The following is a 15,936-nucleotide window of genomic DNA, read 5'->3' as shown; positions in this document are numbered from 1 at the left end:
TAGAAAAGGGAGTAGGGCCAGCATGACATGCAGTGGAGAGGAACAACAGGAAGGTTCTACCTGACTCCAGAATGCTGGTAGAGGACTCAAGTTCAAATGCCAGCTCTACCACTTATTAGTTAGGTCACTTTGGGCAAATTACTTAAGTGTCTCAGCATCTCCATCTGTAAAATGAGGGAGTTATACCAGATGACCTTTCGGGCCCTGTCTTCAGCTTTAGATCCGTGTGATCCTATGACTCTGGGCCCAAAAGGCCAATTGTACTCTCTGTTTACAATAGAGGTTCCCAAACTTATTTGGCCTACTACCCCCTTTTAAAAATTTACTCAGCGCTCCCCTGGAAAGCTGCTTTCTTTAACTCTGTAGTGGTTTTTTAAAAATTTGCATTATTTCAAAAAATATATTTATTTTAAAAATGACAGACCTTAAATTCGATAATTTATTATATTATTATAATTATAATTATTATAAATTTGTGGGGTTTTTCCTGCATTGAAATTTCGATGACATAATATTGTATCATCTAACCATATGGTATAGAATAGTACTGTATTATAAACCAGTCATTACAAGCACATATTACTTTCAGTGTGTGCTGGACAATGTGCTACACACTCACCTGCCAATACTTGCTTGTTAAGACCTGCCAGCAGACTTGACCACTGATTGGTTATAACTTGCATTTTGTGTGTTTATTTGGAAAATAATGTAATCACTTCGACTTTAACTCTGTTACACAATGGATAAAACCTATATGAACGGTTTTTCAAAATTTTATTTTCTCTTCTTTCCTTATGCTTCCACAGCCCCATTATTTTTATTCAATGCTCCTCAATTGCACCCAAGGCTACTACCACATCCCTGGATAGTTTCAGCACCTCCCAGGAGGCAGTATCACCCACTTTGGGAACCTCTAGACAATAAATACAAATGGCAGGAGATTGATTAGACATTGGCCTGGGTGGATTGCTAGTGTTCAACAGGGAGAGAGGTGCTGTGCTAAGCAGTATTAAGGGTGAGTGAATGGGTACGAAGGTCAGAATGACAGCAATAGTTACATAGTTCTAACAATGTGCTACCCTTTAGTGAAATCATAGCCAATATATTTCGCTGAAATTAGGAGCATCATTCCCAATTCCTTCCAAAGGGTGGTGTCATTCACTACCTGATGAAATGAGCCCTGCTTCCTAACTCTTAAAGCCTGGTTTAGTTCAATTCAGCAGGCATCTCTCAAGGCACACAAAGTGAAGCCCTTGAGGTCCACCAGGAGCTCAGGTACATGAAGGATGTTGGGTAGTTTCCTGAATGAAATCTCTTAAACCAGATTCCTGGGGCCTCTCCCTGAATTAATGCTCTTCCCCCAAAATTGGATTATAAAAAACGGAAGAAGCCAGAATTCAGCCCTGTTCTCTAATTTAGGACAGTGGGTGTTGGTTTTAAAAGGCCCAACCCAAGCCTTTTTTTCCCAAGACACATAACTCCATTCATCTTCCTTTAGGTGGTGACTGGGATAGAAAGACAGTAGTTCCTTAGGGGAAAGGAAGGTAAATAGAGAGTCTTAATTTGTAACTAGCTTCTTATTCAACTTTTAATTTTGTAACTTTCCAGGGTGTGTACTGCTCTGTGGTCTAGGATTGTTTAGAACATTATTTGCCATCCAGTCCCAAAGGCATATGGGTATAAACATTGTGCTCTTTTTATAAACTCTTGCTCTATGCCAACATTTTCCTAAATCTGAGACCTCAGGATTTTAACCAGCAATCATGTTGCTACACAATCACAGGTCTCCTCTTGCCTGTACTCTGAACCTCCCCACCTCCCCACAACTTCCCCAGCTGTGAAATCAAGGTCTCCATTTACAGTAGTCCATAGAGTCCCCTAATTGACTTTCACCAAGTCACAACTGAAAACAAGAAAAGTAATTTTGTCTAGATGAATCCCGACTTTTTATTTTTTTAGTTCAATATTCCTGACATCAGGGGGCTTTCTCTCATTATTCTGACTAGTTGGTGTATCCAAGCACTACGTTTGATCCCTCTGAAGACTTGCCTGGGTCACTTCACAAATGAGGTGCTGCAAAGATGCATGTGTGTGTGTGTGTGTGTGTGTGTGTGTGTGTGTGTGTGTGTCTCTGTTATGTGTTTATTTTAAAGGGACCTCCAATTAAAGAAAAAAACCTGTTTGCTGGCTTTCCTTCTCAGCCAAAGAATACTTCATCAGGATTTCTCTATACTGTACTCACTCAACCAGCGTCTGGCCATATACTTGTGATTAGCATTCCTGTCATGTATAAAATTACAAAATGCTAATTACCACTATTTGCATTTACATTTTATTGGGCACTAGTGGGTTCAACTGCATGAAAGCCCAATGCCTTCTGAGCTGTGGATGTACTTTCCTCCTCTACTGGTCACAGAAAGCAAAGGAGGCTTTAAGAACATGGACGAAATCGTAGAATGCTGCACTAGAGACACTGAATTCCTGTCCTGTACGTAACACCTTAAGAGAGATCAAGAGTAGCATAATTAGAATGAAACAAATGGTGAGGTCAATAGAAGGGTAAAAGAGAAAGGGAAGTAGAAGAGCGATGTAGGGGTTAGAGGGCAGAGGTCTGGGACTCGGTACTTCCTGATACAAAAATTGAAGAATGCTTCAGAACACAGATGAGTAGCACAATCTTCTGGATGGTAAAGAAATCGGCAGTGGTTGAAAGGTTGAAGCTTGAAGTGAGCACAAGGACCTCTTTGCCTTTCCCTCAGTCGTAGCTGCCGAGCAAGAGTAGACCAGAAGGCATAGTAACAGTAGACACAAATGAACTGAAAACATTGGTATTTTTTGACCACAGTACAAAAATGGCTAGTGAATTATATTAAAATAGCACATAATGATCTGAATTTCAAGAGCTGAATGGATTGAATTTGGGGCTTTCAAAAACGGGTGTAATAATTAAGCTGCAATAAAGCAAGCCTCAACTAATTGGTAGTAGAGAACTACATAAACTGTAAATGAAACTACTATAAAAATGTCTTTGGGGGAAATGGGGAGGACCCAGTTCTTTATACTGAAGGATTTAAAGATGAAACAAAGCCGATACCATCAAGGTGGGGGTCATCGGCAACTGGAGCAAAAAAGCAGTAAGATCGCTTTAGAGTAAGCTGAGTTTGTATGACACAACTTCAGTGCTGATATGTATCTTTTCTTAAATATGAGTTACATTCACGTAAGGCCATTACATGATAATTTATATTTATGAATGAATAAATATTGGAGTGAATAAGATCAGGTAATTATGAATTAATTGTATGCCAATGTTTATAGCAAATCATTAAAGTCTAAATTCTTTGAGAGTAAGGATTGTTTTCATTTCTTTTTAGCTCCAGTGCCTTGTACATACACAGCTGTTGTTGAGACATTTCAGTTGTGTCCAACTCTCCATGACCCCATTTTGGAGTTTTCTTGGCAAAGATAGTGGAGTGGTTTACCATTTCCTTTTCCTCATTTTACACATGAGGAAACTGAAAGAAAATAGGTTAAGTGACTTGCCCATGGTCACACAACTAGTAAATATCTGAGGTCAAATTTGAATTCAAGCCTTTCTGACTCCAGGGCTGGCACTCTCTACTGTGCTACCTAGCTGCCCCATGTACATAGTAGGCACTCAATAAATGCTTGTTCAAGCAGATGCAGAATGGTTGTAGAACAGAGGTGTCAAACATTCCAACTGGCTAGAATCAGATGAAACTAGTAAATATTTAACAAAATAAATAAAAATACAATAAAACATAGATAATATTACATTTTAAAACTAAGTTAATATGCAGCCCTTCTGTGTCAATTAGTGGCCCCTGTTTCTACTTGAGTTTGATACTGTTGGTGTAGAAGATGTGATTTCTGTGGTTTGGGCTACTGCAGAACACTCATTCATCTGCTGGGGCTTGAGTTAAACAGTGAAAGTTTCACCGGGTCCTACTCAACAGCAACAGCAGTCGTGAATGGGAGAGAACTTCTTGGTCCTTGGGAAGCTGATAACCTAGTAGAAGTGGAACTTGAAGCAGTAAATCAGAGTAGAAGCTCTGAGGACAAGAAAGTCCACCTAAGGAGGAAAGGTTTTGTTGTTGTTGTTGTGGTTGTTGTTTTTTGCAGAGATTGGGGGATGTCCACCCAAATGCTAAATCCCGCACCTCTGACTTTTCATTGAATGCAGTTTCCAAACTGTTTTCCAAATCCAAATTTTTCCTTAAATTGGTTCAGAAGCCAAATAGCAATTTCTAGAGGCCCTTTGCAGTTTCCTGCCTCATCCGAGGCTCAGTTAGCAGAGTCGGCCAATGAGGCCAAATATTAATAATGGTTTTACATTAGCTTGTTATACAGAAAACCCAAACCCTTTTGTCTACTATAACCCTGGGCATTAGCCTTCAAAATGTGTCACTGGGCCAGCTTGTGTAGGTGGCTCCCTGCAATTTGTTATCATCACTTAAAGACACTTTCACAGTGATTGTTACCACATAAGGTAATCAGACCTCCAAATGATTCTTACATGTAATCATTTTCAAGTGTTTACCCATCAACTCAAGGAGAAGGGAGGAAATGGATTCTCCCTTTAGGACCAGTCAGGAAAGAAAGACACAGGTGCAATAGATATGGCTACTTCTTTTACTTTGAACATTAGCATTAGGTTGGTTACCGTACACATCCAAAGGCCCAGCATCTCGGAAATATCGTGAAGCGGCACACCTTGTACCAGAGTCTCACAAGAATAAAATATACAATGCTACATTGAGTGGTTAAAAATACACAAAAAGTAGTTTTAACAATCTATAACTTTTATGTTTAAAATCATGATTGAGTTGAAATAAAAGTGCATTCTCAATTGCTAAAAAAAAATAATAATTATGGTATGGTCAACACAAAGGGAAAAGAATCAATACAATGAGGGGTCTGACAGGATACAGGAAAAAAGTGCCCCAAGGAAACAAGACAGCCTGTGCTAGTTTGGAAATGCTAAAGGAGAGCTCAGTTCTACTTCACTGCAATTCCTAGGGGCAAAGTGCCTCTCCTGGGGATCTTTCCAGACCAGAAATCCTGTCCTATTTGTCTGTCACCTCCCCAACTCAAAGACTCCTTTGAACTTGCTGCAGCATGAGGGGTACCTGCCCTACATCAAGTCTGATTTGACCTTCAATTGCATCTCCACAGAGAGGTAGGAGAGGGATGCTGCCCTGTTCTGGACTTGCCATAAGCATCCAAGCTACACAGCTTTAATAATCCTTATGACTGAGAAGGCAAGAACAGGGACCAAGCAGCTTCTATTTTTTCCAAACTCCTTTGGACAAGTTTTTAACATTCAACGACAAGCTTTGTAAACCTAACGCTCAACGATTCCTGGCAAGCAAACTGGATTTTTTTTCCTTAAGAAATAAAGAAAAGTGCAAGTGATTTATGTACTGTCAGGGGAAAAGAAAGAGGGCAAACAAGTTACACCTAACCATCTGCTTCTAAACTGATCGCAGCTTCAGTGCTCTTCTCTGTCAAGCGCTGGGGTTACAAGTGGACAGAATCAACGCTCTGTGCTTGCTGGCTTTTCTTAGGGTCTGCTTAGGCTGGGTAAAAAGGGACCAGAGTAAGATCTTGTCTTCCAGGGGCAAATGCCCTTTGTTCCACTAGCTGACGTTCACCTCGATATTTCTCCTTGGCTGCTTAGTTGCCTGTTTATATGAAGGAGGAAATACTGCCACTTAGCCTAAATAAACCTCCTGGTCATGGCAAAGTTAGTTACTACCTTAGATTGTCTGCCTCTAGCCCAACAGAGCACAGTGTACCAGGCTGAATTCCAAGCTGAAGGAGTGCCTACTAAAGATGCCATCCTAGGGCTCAGGGCCTTTGGTCTGACACAGGAGATAATGACCTTGGTGTAACAGCTATCCATTTGGAGCTGAGATGGGGAGGTATAACTACCTATTCAAACTTGATTTTGAATCTCCCTCCTATTACATTCAAAACGACAAGAATATCCCCACTCCTGAGAGTTAATGATTTCATGATCTATCTTACTCTCCCAACTATTGCAAGAAAGGGGCGGTGTGGAAAGGAGAGGTTAAGGGAAGGGGCAGAAAAGAGAAAACAAGATTGCCTTCCTGCCTTGGCACTCAGCATATGAGGACTCAAGAAAAAGCTTCTACCCCATGTGGAAAAAGACTGGCTCTCATCATTGAGCATTATTATTTAAACAGGCTAGTCAGGATACCCTGTCCAATTCATGCTCCCAAAACATCCTTGACTTCTGGCATCAAAGCATTCCCTACCAGTCTGCCTGTGTCAAGGGAACGGGGGCAGAGACTGTAGCTACAAGAGAAAATAGTTTCAGAAACCAAAGTTATAAGTAAACACTGAAGTAAGCAGGGAGGAGTAGAAGTAAAGAAAATTATAAAATGTAAGAACTGTCTTTTTCACAATAGAGACTTTTTAAAGATCCTGCCACTCCCCTGTGGGTAAGCACAGTTAACATTGAATAATGACAGATTTACCAGTATAGCCCCTGCAAAAAAGATGGGTAAAATGCACATGCACACCAAATGCGGAAGATTGAAAGGCATTGATCAGATTTTCAGAGGCTGCCTATAACTCAAGGGTACAACCTTAGCAGCATACACTGAAATCAAACTACATCATTTAAATTCTTGACCTAAATCAAGAATGATTCAAATGATCAAGCAGAAAATGAGAGAATTTCTAGTAAGTTAGGTTCTTGGTATAAATTATTTCCTACTAATTTTCAAATGTAAACAGATTGGTTTCCTAAGTCCTATGCAAAATGAAGAGACCTCAAGCCTGCTAGTTAAGGTGTTTCCTCTCACAACCCCCCCCCCATTAAAGATATATAACTGGGGAAAGATGTACATTCAGGAGCACTTCTCTTCCTCAACACATTCAGTCTGTCTCTAGCTAATAAGAAATATAACAAGCACTGAGTAGCAGATATCTTCCAAAGTTAACAAAATTTAATCACTTCTTAGCCACTTCCTCTCCTGTTCCACCCCCATGGAAGTAATTTACCACATCTCTGCTCCTACTTGAGATGGTCTTCACAAGTATGGAGTAACCTTGGATGAGGTAGGCAGTAATGCAGCCTCTTCAGAGAACAACGGCCCCCTCTGCTGACTATTTCAGAACTCTGCTACTCAGCAACAGAATAAATCATCAAATTGGACTTCATTCTTCAAAATGTTCCTCACTATATTCTGCATGGTACAGCTAAAGAAAATAGCTAAAAATGCTGTCAGCCAACAAACACTTGAGAAAGCCAAACCTCTGGGTGCTAGTATTAAGAAAATAGACAAGTCAAATGAAAATTAATCATATAAAAAATTTTTTTGATGTAATGAAATCTTGTTAATTTAGAAGAAAAAATTACATGGTTTATAAACTAGTCTCCCCTTCCAAAAAAGTATAGTTAAACTTTCAACTACCTGTGAATCTTTTCCTTAGCCAACCAGCAACATGGGGGGAGGCAGGAGGGAGAGTGGTCAGACAGAAAGAATTAAAAGTTCACAAATAACTGTTCTCTGGTTTCCTGCCTCACCATATCGCCTTTTTCCTCTTATGAGTTTAATTAGTTTTGAAAACTCCAAGGACTACTTACAAAAAGAAAATGAATTTAGGGAGAGCAGCAGCTTTAAAAAGATAATGCAAAGGTTCTGATGACAGCAAAAATATCCAGATTAATAGTCTCCACTCCTTTAAACCAAATTAAAAAAAAACCCCAACTAATCCAATTTCCTCATTTCTTAAAGGATTTCGTTTTCAGTTGTGTATAACACAAGGAAGAGAAGTCTACGCACAGCACAAACCCCTTCTGTGGCAGCAAAGCACAATGCTGAAGTGCTTTACCAATTCAGACCCTGATGTTACATACAGATCATAGAGCAACCCTTGTTTTTGTTTAATGTCCTTCATATTGAGTAACAATTATACTGTAAAGACTGACTGTAGGGAAAACTAGAAAAAGAAATAGCTAAATGATGTGTTGGGGGTTGGATAAGAAGGGGGAGCCTGGAAGAGAGAGGGGCAGAGAAGTAGTGGGGGAGATAAGGGAAGAATTTTAAAAGCAATTGGAACTACCTGGAGACTAGTATCCCAAAGAGAAAAATAAAGAGAAGTCAAAAGGGCTTCTAAAAAAACTAAGAAACTATTTTGAATTAGATTTTAGTATAAGAAAATGTCATGGACAAATTTGCAAACTGATTCTTGAAGAGAGAGAACAAATGAGAAAAGGTACTGTATAGCAACAGCAGCATTGAAGCCCACCCCCTTAAGTGAAAGGGGAAGAATTCAGGAAGACCAAGATGAGCAAAAACTGTACACGGAATATATAATGAATTTAATTTTCCTGGCTAAGGAAGCAAATGTTAGGAATCAAGACAAAGGACCAAGCCTTTTGTTATTGAAGAGATCAGAGGTGAATGTCTAGGGCATAACTAATACATCGTCAGATGCTACTGTAAAACCTGGAAAATTAGGGGAAAGAACTCATTCAGAGATATGTTCAAAATTTCTGTCCAAGGCTTTTACTAGTTTTTGAAGAACCAAATGGATTAAAGACAAAATCCAACACTCATGGAAAATGAAGCAGAGGTAGGATCTAGACCAGGGAGAAAATTTTCCAGGAATGCTGGTTTCTTCAAGGCACTCAAGAATGAGAGAGGGCTTAAGCTGCAATGATGGAAGGAAGATAAGAAAATGTAGGTGTGCATTTACTTGTATAACTTAACAAAATGAAACAATTCAAGAGGTGATCTGATGACACCAATTATTAATTAATCAATAGAGCAACAAAGTAGAATTCCATTCCACAAATAATTTCCATAGCAATGCAGGAAACTTAAACAATAGGAAAGGGAGGAAAAAGTTAGTCTTTCATCAGTAAAATATACAGTTGGGTAAAATGGTTTAACTTAAGTGAGGAATTTGATTCACCTGGTGAATTCATCTAATCCTCCAAATTGAAACCAAAGGAGTTAAAATTCCATGCTGGTCCAAACTTGTAAAGCCTTTCCTCTATGACAAAAGGATCTGATTGCAAGGTCTATAAAAAGTCAGGATTATAGAGTATAAAAGTAAGGAACTATGAAAATGGACATACTGGTGGCAACTTTTATGGCTTCCATAATAAGGGGAGAGAGGACCTCTGGTTTGCTTTATCGAGGTAGTAATCCAGGGTTGGAAGGTCATCATTAATTATTGTAAATGCTACAGATGACACAAGCAGGCTAGCTTAGAAGCTATTATTGCATAATTATGTTACTATCTCTAATAACCTATGACCTTTCCATTACTGAAAAATGCTTTTATTTTTAATGGGATTTCTAATCTTGGTTCAGCAAAGGAGGAGTGAGTTTTTCAAAGGAAAAAATAAAATCAACATCAATGTGTCCAATTGTAAAACATACAGAATTCCAAGTGAAATGACCTTAAATACAATTGGCAGAATTCTTAAAAGCAATTTATCTCCCTTTGTCAAACATTCTCATGATTATAAATCTGGAAGAGTATCAAAACACTTATTTTGTGGGTATACAAACCTAACTTGTTTTACATAGTATAATATCCTTATTTATAGTAGATCAAGCAGAAGTATCTTTAAATTTAACACAGGTAGTCTGATGTTACAAAGTATCTATACTTCTTTATATTTCAAATTGACAGGTTTTGCAAAATGGGATAAATATACATCTTCAATGAGTTTCATTATAATTGTTATTATTTAAAAATCAGAAACTGCCAGAGAAATTAAATTAAATGAAACACAAACATCCAACCAACAAATATGAAAACTTTTAAAAAAAAATCAGGTAGGTGTAAGGAGAGAAGAGATTAGGAAATTCAGTATTTGCAAGCATCTTTTCCACGAGGACATCATCTTCAGTACACCAGGCACACAGTAAGTGAACAACACAATTAAAGGGAGTCTTGGAAAGGTATTTCCAAAGCATTAAGTACAATTATGGTATTTTCATGCTTAGCCATGAAAATGGTAGGCTTAATGCAATGGTAGGCTTCAAACAAAGTACATGTTACTAATTCTCTAAAGTTTCTTTTGATACTATGTTAAGATTTTATGTGGAAGCCTCCCTTTCTCATTAAAAATATTTAAGAATGAAGTCACAAATACATATATGCGGCAGTGAAGCTATGTGCCATAAGACTTAGGTTATGTTTACCTCTTTACTGTTCAAACCAAAAAAACCTCACTCAATATGAGCTAACCTGATTCAACTAGGTAAAGCAGCAATTTTACATTATGGGCTAAATTTTCTTATTTGAGTTTTTATGTCATAGGAAAAGGTAAAGAAAATGTTTACTACTACCTTAACTCAAAAATGTCTTTGTATGTTCAAATAGGTCATATTTTAAGCAATGGGATAGGAACTGTCAAAGACAGTAAGATTGTGTATTAACAGACAGCCTCACTTAATACCATTGTAATGCTTAAATATGCTTAAATACATTGCATAATGTAGCCTTCAAGGTCCTTTAGAGATTTATGTAAAGGCATATATAGCAAAGACTAGAGACCAAACTCTTTCTCCATATTCCTCTTTCTAGACCGATGAACATCGAGCTAATCATTCTGAGCAGTTTGCAGGGTTATGGGACTATGTGGGGCAAGGGGAGAAAAGGGCAAGCCCCCATACCTACTAGGGAAGCCAAGTAAAGACTATCAACCAAATTTTCTGAGTTCCTGAGTTTTTAGGTTAACTTGACACAGGTCTTTATTTAAGGCTTAATCCTGAAGTTCTCATGTTCAGAAGCACTCACAAGCATTCTGTAATGTGTCTTGATTAATTTTTAATGTGAAAATTATGAAGACACATTAGACTCTCTGAGTACTTTTCCTTTAAAACCATGAATACCAGTCAAGTAAAGTCAAAACCCAGAAAACAAAATTAGACAAGAACTGGGGACATTTTAAGGCTGTTCCACAATGACTTTCATTAGGCATTATATTTTGTGACAATTTTGGCTGATTTTTTTGATAGCCTTTTTGAGCTTTATTAGGATGGTAGTGACTGCATAATACTGGATTTCCCATGGATGGTGGGTTCTTTCTTAGGGGTTATAGATCTGCAACTCCCAAATCACAGGTAAGACCATCTGAAATTCCCAGTGTATCACTCCAGTATTCCTAGGAAATGGACAACAAAATGGTCTTGAATTATATTCAAAATAGCTGTCTAATACTGTAAAGCTGTTTAGAACAAAGTAAGATATCATTTAACTGAGATACATTTTTAATAATAAAACAAAGCATTTTTAACAGGTCTGACTATAAAGTAGTGGCACATCTACACAAAAATGTAGATGACAAGTGTGGCATGGAATGCAAGGAGTTTATGGGAGAGCAGCCACTAAGGATAAAAGTCATATAAAAAAGGACCTTACTGGCTTTCCTTACTGGCTTGTGTACCAGGAGCTTTAAAAATGTATCCAAATATCAAGAGAAATAACTCTTTAAAAACTGTCCCAATTTTTTAAGGCTTACACATAAAACAGAAACAAAGATAGTCAGAGATGTCTTTTCTCCCCCATTCCAAAAGCTTCCTTGGCTAATCATAGCACACAAAGGTAAAAAAATTGGGATAGGAAAGCTAATAGAAAAGAAAGGTGATATTTTAAAACAGGGACTTTAACCCTCAGTTTTAGATAATAACCAAAGCCCATGAGCCAGAAAAGAACCTCTAACACAACTGTACATTTGAAAAAAAAAAGAATCTTCAAATGTTGGGGTACTGGGTAGAGGCAGTTAGTTGAAAATATGGGGGAAGGAAGAGAAACACTGGGGAATTTTGAGAGAAAACATAAAGCAAAAGAAGATAATAACAGCCAAATCTCAGTTCTCTGAGGTGGGGGCAACACCAGTTTTTAAGCTTACTATAAGAGTCAGCTGTATTTAAATTAAAATAGAGGGGGGAAAATAGGAGAGCTATTCAGCAGTTGAATATAACCAATGTGCAAGGCCTTCTGCTGAACTATTCCCTATAACAACTGCTGATTCTTGCTAGACTATATCAATCTCTGAAAAGTTACTAGACTGAAAGTATTAGAGGTGTACTATCCCTACCACTTGTTCAAACTGGCCACTTTAAGGAACATTTGCTTAGAACAGGACAGTGAAGTCTTACGAGTTTTCCCTTGTTATTATGTTGCACGTTAGAAAACCTCCAAGTTGTGGATATATCCAGTGATAAAAGACATTTTCAATCATATGACCAGCTTATGTTCTCATCTAAATGCCTCGTCAGCCTCTATCAGCAACATCATGTTTGTGATTCGTGTTTAGTATTTTTCCTTCTCCTAACAACTCCAGAAAAAGAAAGCAACCTGAAAACAAGCAGCACATGGTATGAGCCTCAAATCAGTCATATCATAAAAGTTAAACATGAACACTGTCCCTAATGAGAATGAGGAACAGACATGACTGACATGAGACAACCTCCACTCCCTGCCTTTTCTAGGTGGTGAGCAACTCCTCTCACGTTTTCAAAACGTGTGTGTGCTCTTTGGTGTTTTCCTTGGAAAGAGACCTATTCCTTTTCAAAACATTTCATATAATACTCCACCTAAGGTAAAGGAGCATGTTTAGTGAGCCTAAGAGACACTTGGGTGGGAAGTGGAGATTTAAAAACTACCAAATAACTTATACCAAGTTCTGAAAGCAAAACATAATTTTTGCAGCAATCTGGCCTGGAGACCTTCTCAGATACATTTAGTCTCTGAAGCACCTTTGAGTAGTACGGATGTAAGGATAACTTTTAACTATAGAAGCTATATGCGTCTTTAAGAATCACATTTTGATGATTATAAAAATTTTTCTATTTTACAACATAGGTCCAGCTACACTGAAAAAAATTACACCGCTTATTGAAATACATTTCATTTTAGAAACAGGTAACTACTAAAGAGGTCTATACAAAAACTCTAAAATAATTTCTGTAGTAAAATAAAGAGTGCGTTAGGAGAGAGCTACACAAACAAGAAATTTTTGTCTTTTCTCTATAATGCTTGATATACTGTGATATGTAGCCAGCCCACCTCTGTTGGTGGCATCAAAAGCTGAAAAGAATTTGTTACAATACACAGTGATACAATTAATGCTCTGGATTAATCTCACAGCCTTCCTGATTAGTAAAAGGAAACCAGGCCTGTCCCCTCTTTGAGGAGAAGTCCAGGATATAAAAGCAAGCATACCTCATCAGCTGATATGAAATTATAAAATTACACAAGTCTCAGTATTTGAAATTTATAAAAGTCATCAGTAAAAAGGAAGCATATTGGGCTTTAGTTCCATTGGCTCCCCTGGTTACGATGATCCTTCTCTATGAGCCAAAGGTCATCTTCTCATTCATTCACTTGGATCTGCTGGTACACCAAGCCAATGACAAGGCTCTTTTGCTGGAGGCTAAGAGGGAGTGCGATAGAACTATAGACAACCTCATCAACTCCCACTCTGCAAACTCACATGTGGGTACATACCCAAGGGACAACAGATTGAAGAAGATATTTGTTAATGATGTTGTGCTGAACTGTTCTTCTCTGCCAGGTGTCGCAGAAAGTTGTCCTCACTCTGGCCTCTGTGATTTAAAGGCTCACTCTTAAAGAGAGCTGGAGGTGGGGGTAAGTGAGGGACTGGAGGTATGGGGAGGTGATGAGGATGATGTGGGTGAATGTGGAGGTGTGAAAAGGAATGAGGGATGGGCCGAGGGGGAAGAGTGCTTACTGGATTCATATTGATTGGTGGGGTAGGGGTTGTGGGTGTGTTCACGATGGAAGGAACTGGGGTGGCTGGGGAAGTTGTAAGTGGGATCTGGACAGCAGGTGGGATGTTCACAGGGCTGGTAACCCTAAAACACTTCTCCTTGTGAGCCTTGAGCATGTTGGAAAAGCGAAACCGCTGGCCACACACATCACATGGATAGGGCTTCTCGCCTGTGTGAGTTCTGCGGTGCCTCTTCATGTTTGGGCGGCTGGTGAAACTTTTGCCACAGATTTCACAGATAAAAGGTTTCTCTCCTGAGGCGACAAAGAGACAAAAACCAATGAACACACTAAATTGCAGCTGTGGATATTCTGCACAAGCAACATTTCCTGATTAAAAAAATACAAGTTCTACCCCCATCGAAATATCAAAATTACTGTATGCTAGTAATCACAAACTTACAAATTTGGGATTAATGACACTAGAGCAGTTAAAAGTAAAATAAAACCTATGTCAAAGGTATCAAGTGCATTAAGTAAAAGAAGTCAACTAATGTAGTGGTCTTTGACATGCTGTTCTAATGCTTTCTAGCAAAGATATTTCAATGTTTTACTGAACTTTACCTCATGGACCAACTCCTTCCTGTCCAGTTCTTCTTGAGTATACCCTAAGTAGTTTCTAGTTGTTATCTCAACTGCATATAATTGAGTTTTCACAAGCTTTAGTTGAGAATTTCCTATAGAAAAAGTCTGCCTTCTATTGTATTTCTTCATATAATACTCGGCACATGAGTCTACTCTTGAATTTTGAACTTTAAAAGCAATACAGATTTCATATAGGCTACTGGACTTCCCAACTTTAACTAATATCTATTCCTCTTCCTCTCCCTCTAGTCTCACTGGATCTGGAGTCAGAAAACCTGTGTTTAAATGAATTCTGACTCTGCCTTAGGCAAGTCAATTAACCTCTGTGAACTTTGATGATGATAATAATAATTTATATGTTTAATTTATAATTTAAGGTTTGCAAAACACATTACATGCTATCACTTTGGTCATCACTACAATTCTAGGAGGTACATACTATAAGTAGCTCTATTTTATAGAAGATGAAACTGAGGCAGAGGTTAAGTGACTTGTCCAGGATCATACAGCTTACCTCCAGGTCCAGTACTCTCTCCACTGTGCCACCTAGTTACCTCATCTGTAAAATGAGGGAGTTGGATCAGACGATCTGGAGTCCCTTCAGTTCTGATGTGTCTCCCTTCTCTCACTTAACTGCTTATCTCATTCTTATTCCCCATTCTGCTACTCGAGACATAATCTCTCATTCTTACTTTCTTAACTGAAATATTCATCCAACTCAAACACACGCGATTTCACCTCTGCAATCAATCCTCTTGACTTCTATTCCTTTCCACTGTGCCTTGTAGAAGTATTATTCCATTACAGCCAAACTTCTTTTACGTAGACCTGTTCCTCACCTCTTTTCTTTTACCTCCTCACTCTCACCATAAAAGAAATAAAGTTGTGATTATATAGTATTGTCTCCTTCTTAACTTGGTCTTTGTCTATATCTGAGCCTTCAATCACTCAAATCTTCCTTCTTCACCAAGTCCATTGGCTTTTTTTTTTAATATCCACCTAACCCCAACCTGGGTTTCATGGCTGCAATGACTTTTCACGAAGGTATTCAATCAATGCTCCTTAAACCAATACAGTGTTGCCCGTAGGTTCCCATGTCCTTGGGATCTTCCACCGTGCCAATGTTCAAAACTAGATCAACCTTACTCTAATTCTTTCTCCACTCTGGATTCCCAAGCTATAGAGTCAGGTTAGAGAAAGATACAGAATTGAGCAACTGGTCTACCACCAATCTATGAATCAGATTTAATTAATCCCTTGCCAATATTCAAAATTATTTTATTCCTTACTGGCTGATTCTTCAAGAAACTTCTCATAATGGCTGTTTTATTCTGTCTCCACTTTTCTCAAGTATGCAATCTGGTTTATAATCCTTTATTTCTCTCAACCTATTCTCTCAGAAAAACTTGCTCATTTCACTGAGATTCACACCATTCAACGTTCAGGCCTGGGTAACATGCTCAACTCAACACACTCTCTAGACTCATCCTGTTTTACATTTTTCTCCAATCTCAAAAGAGAAGCCCCTTTCTACAAAGC

The 15,936-nt window shown here is 38.3% G+C and overlaps 1 protein-coding gene across 3 annotated transcripts in view; it reads right to left on the bottom strand.

Moving 5' to 3' along the window:
- Positions 1 to 4,639: 4,639 nt before the first annotated feature.
- The window catches only part of ZNF652 (zinc finger protein 652), a 95,131-nt gene continuing 83,834 nt past the window's right edge, over positions 4,640 to 15,936 (bottom strand). For all 3 annotated transcript variants that reach the window (XM_020997303.2, XM_020997306.2, XM_020997307.2), the window contains one exon: positions 4,640 to 14,067. In XM_020997303.2, coding sequence (XP_020852962.1) covers positions 13,562 to 14,067 — 506 coding nt within the window. In that variant the 3' untranslated portion in view covers positions 4,640 to 13,561. The remainder of the gene's footprint in view (positions 14,068 to 15,936) is intronic.

This window comes from Phascolarctos cinereus, unplaced genomic scaffold (genome assembly GCF_003287225.1).
Source record: "Phascolarctos cinereus isolate Bilbo 61053 unplaced genomic scaffold, phaCin_HiC Scaffold_5;HRSCAF=322, whole genome shotgun sequence".
Taxonomy (NCBI): Eukaryota; Metazoa; Chordata; class Mammalia; order Diprotodontia; family Phascolarctidae; genus Phascolarctos; species Phascolarctos cinereus.
The sequence above is the reverse complement of the archived record's forward strand: the minus strand, read 5'-3'. Positions and strand labels throughout refer to the sequence as shown.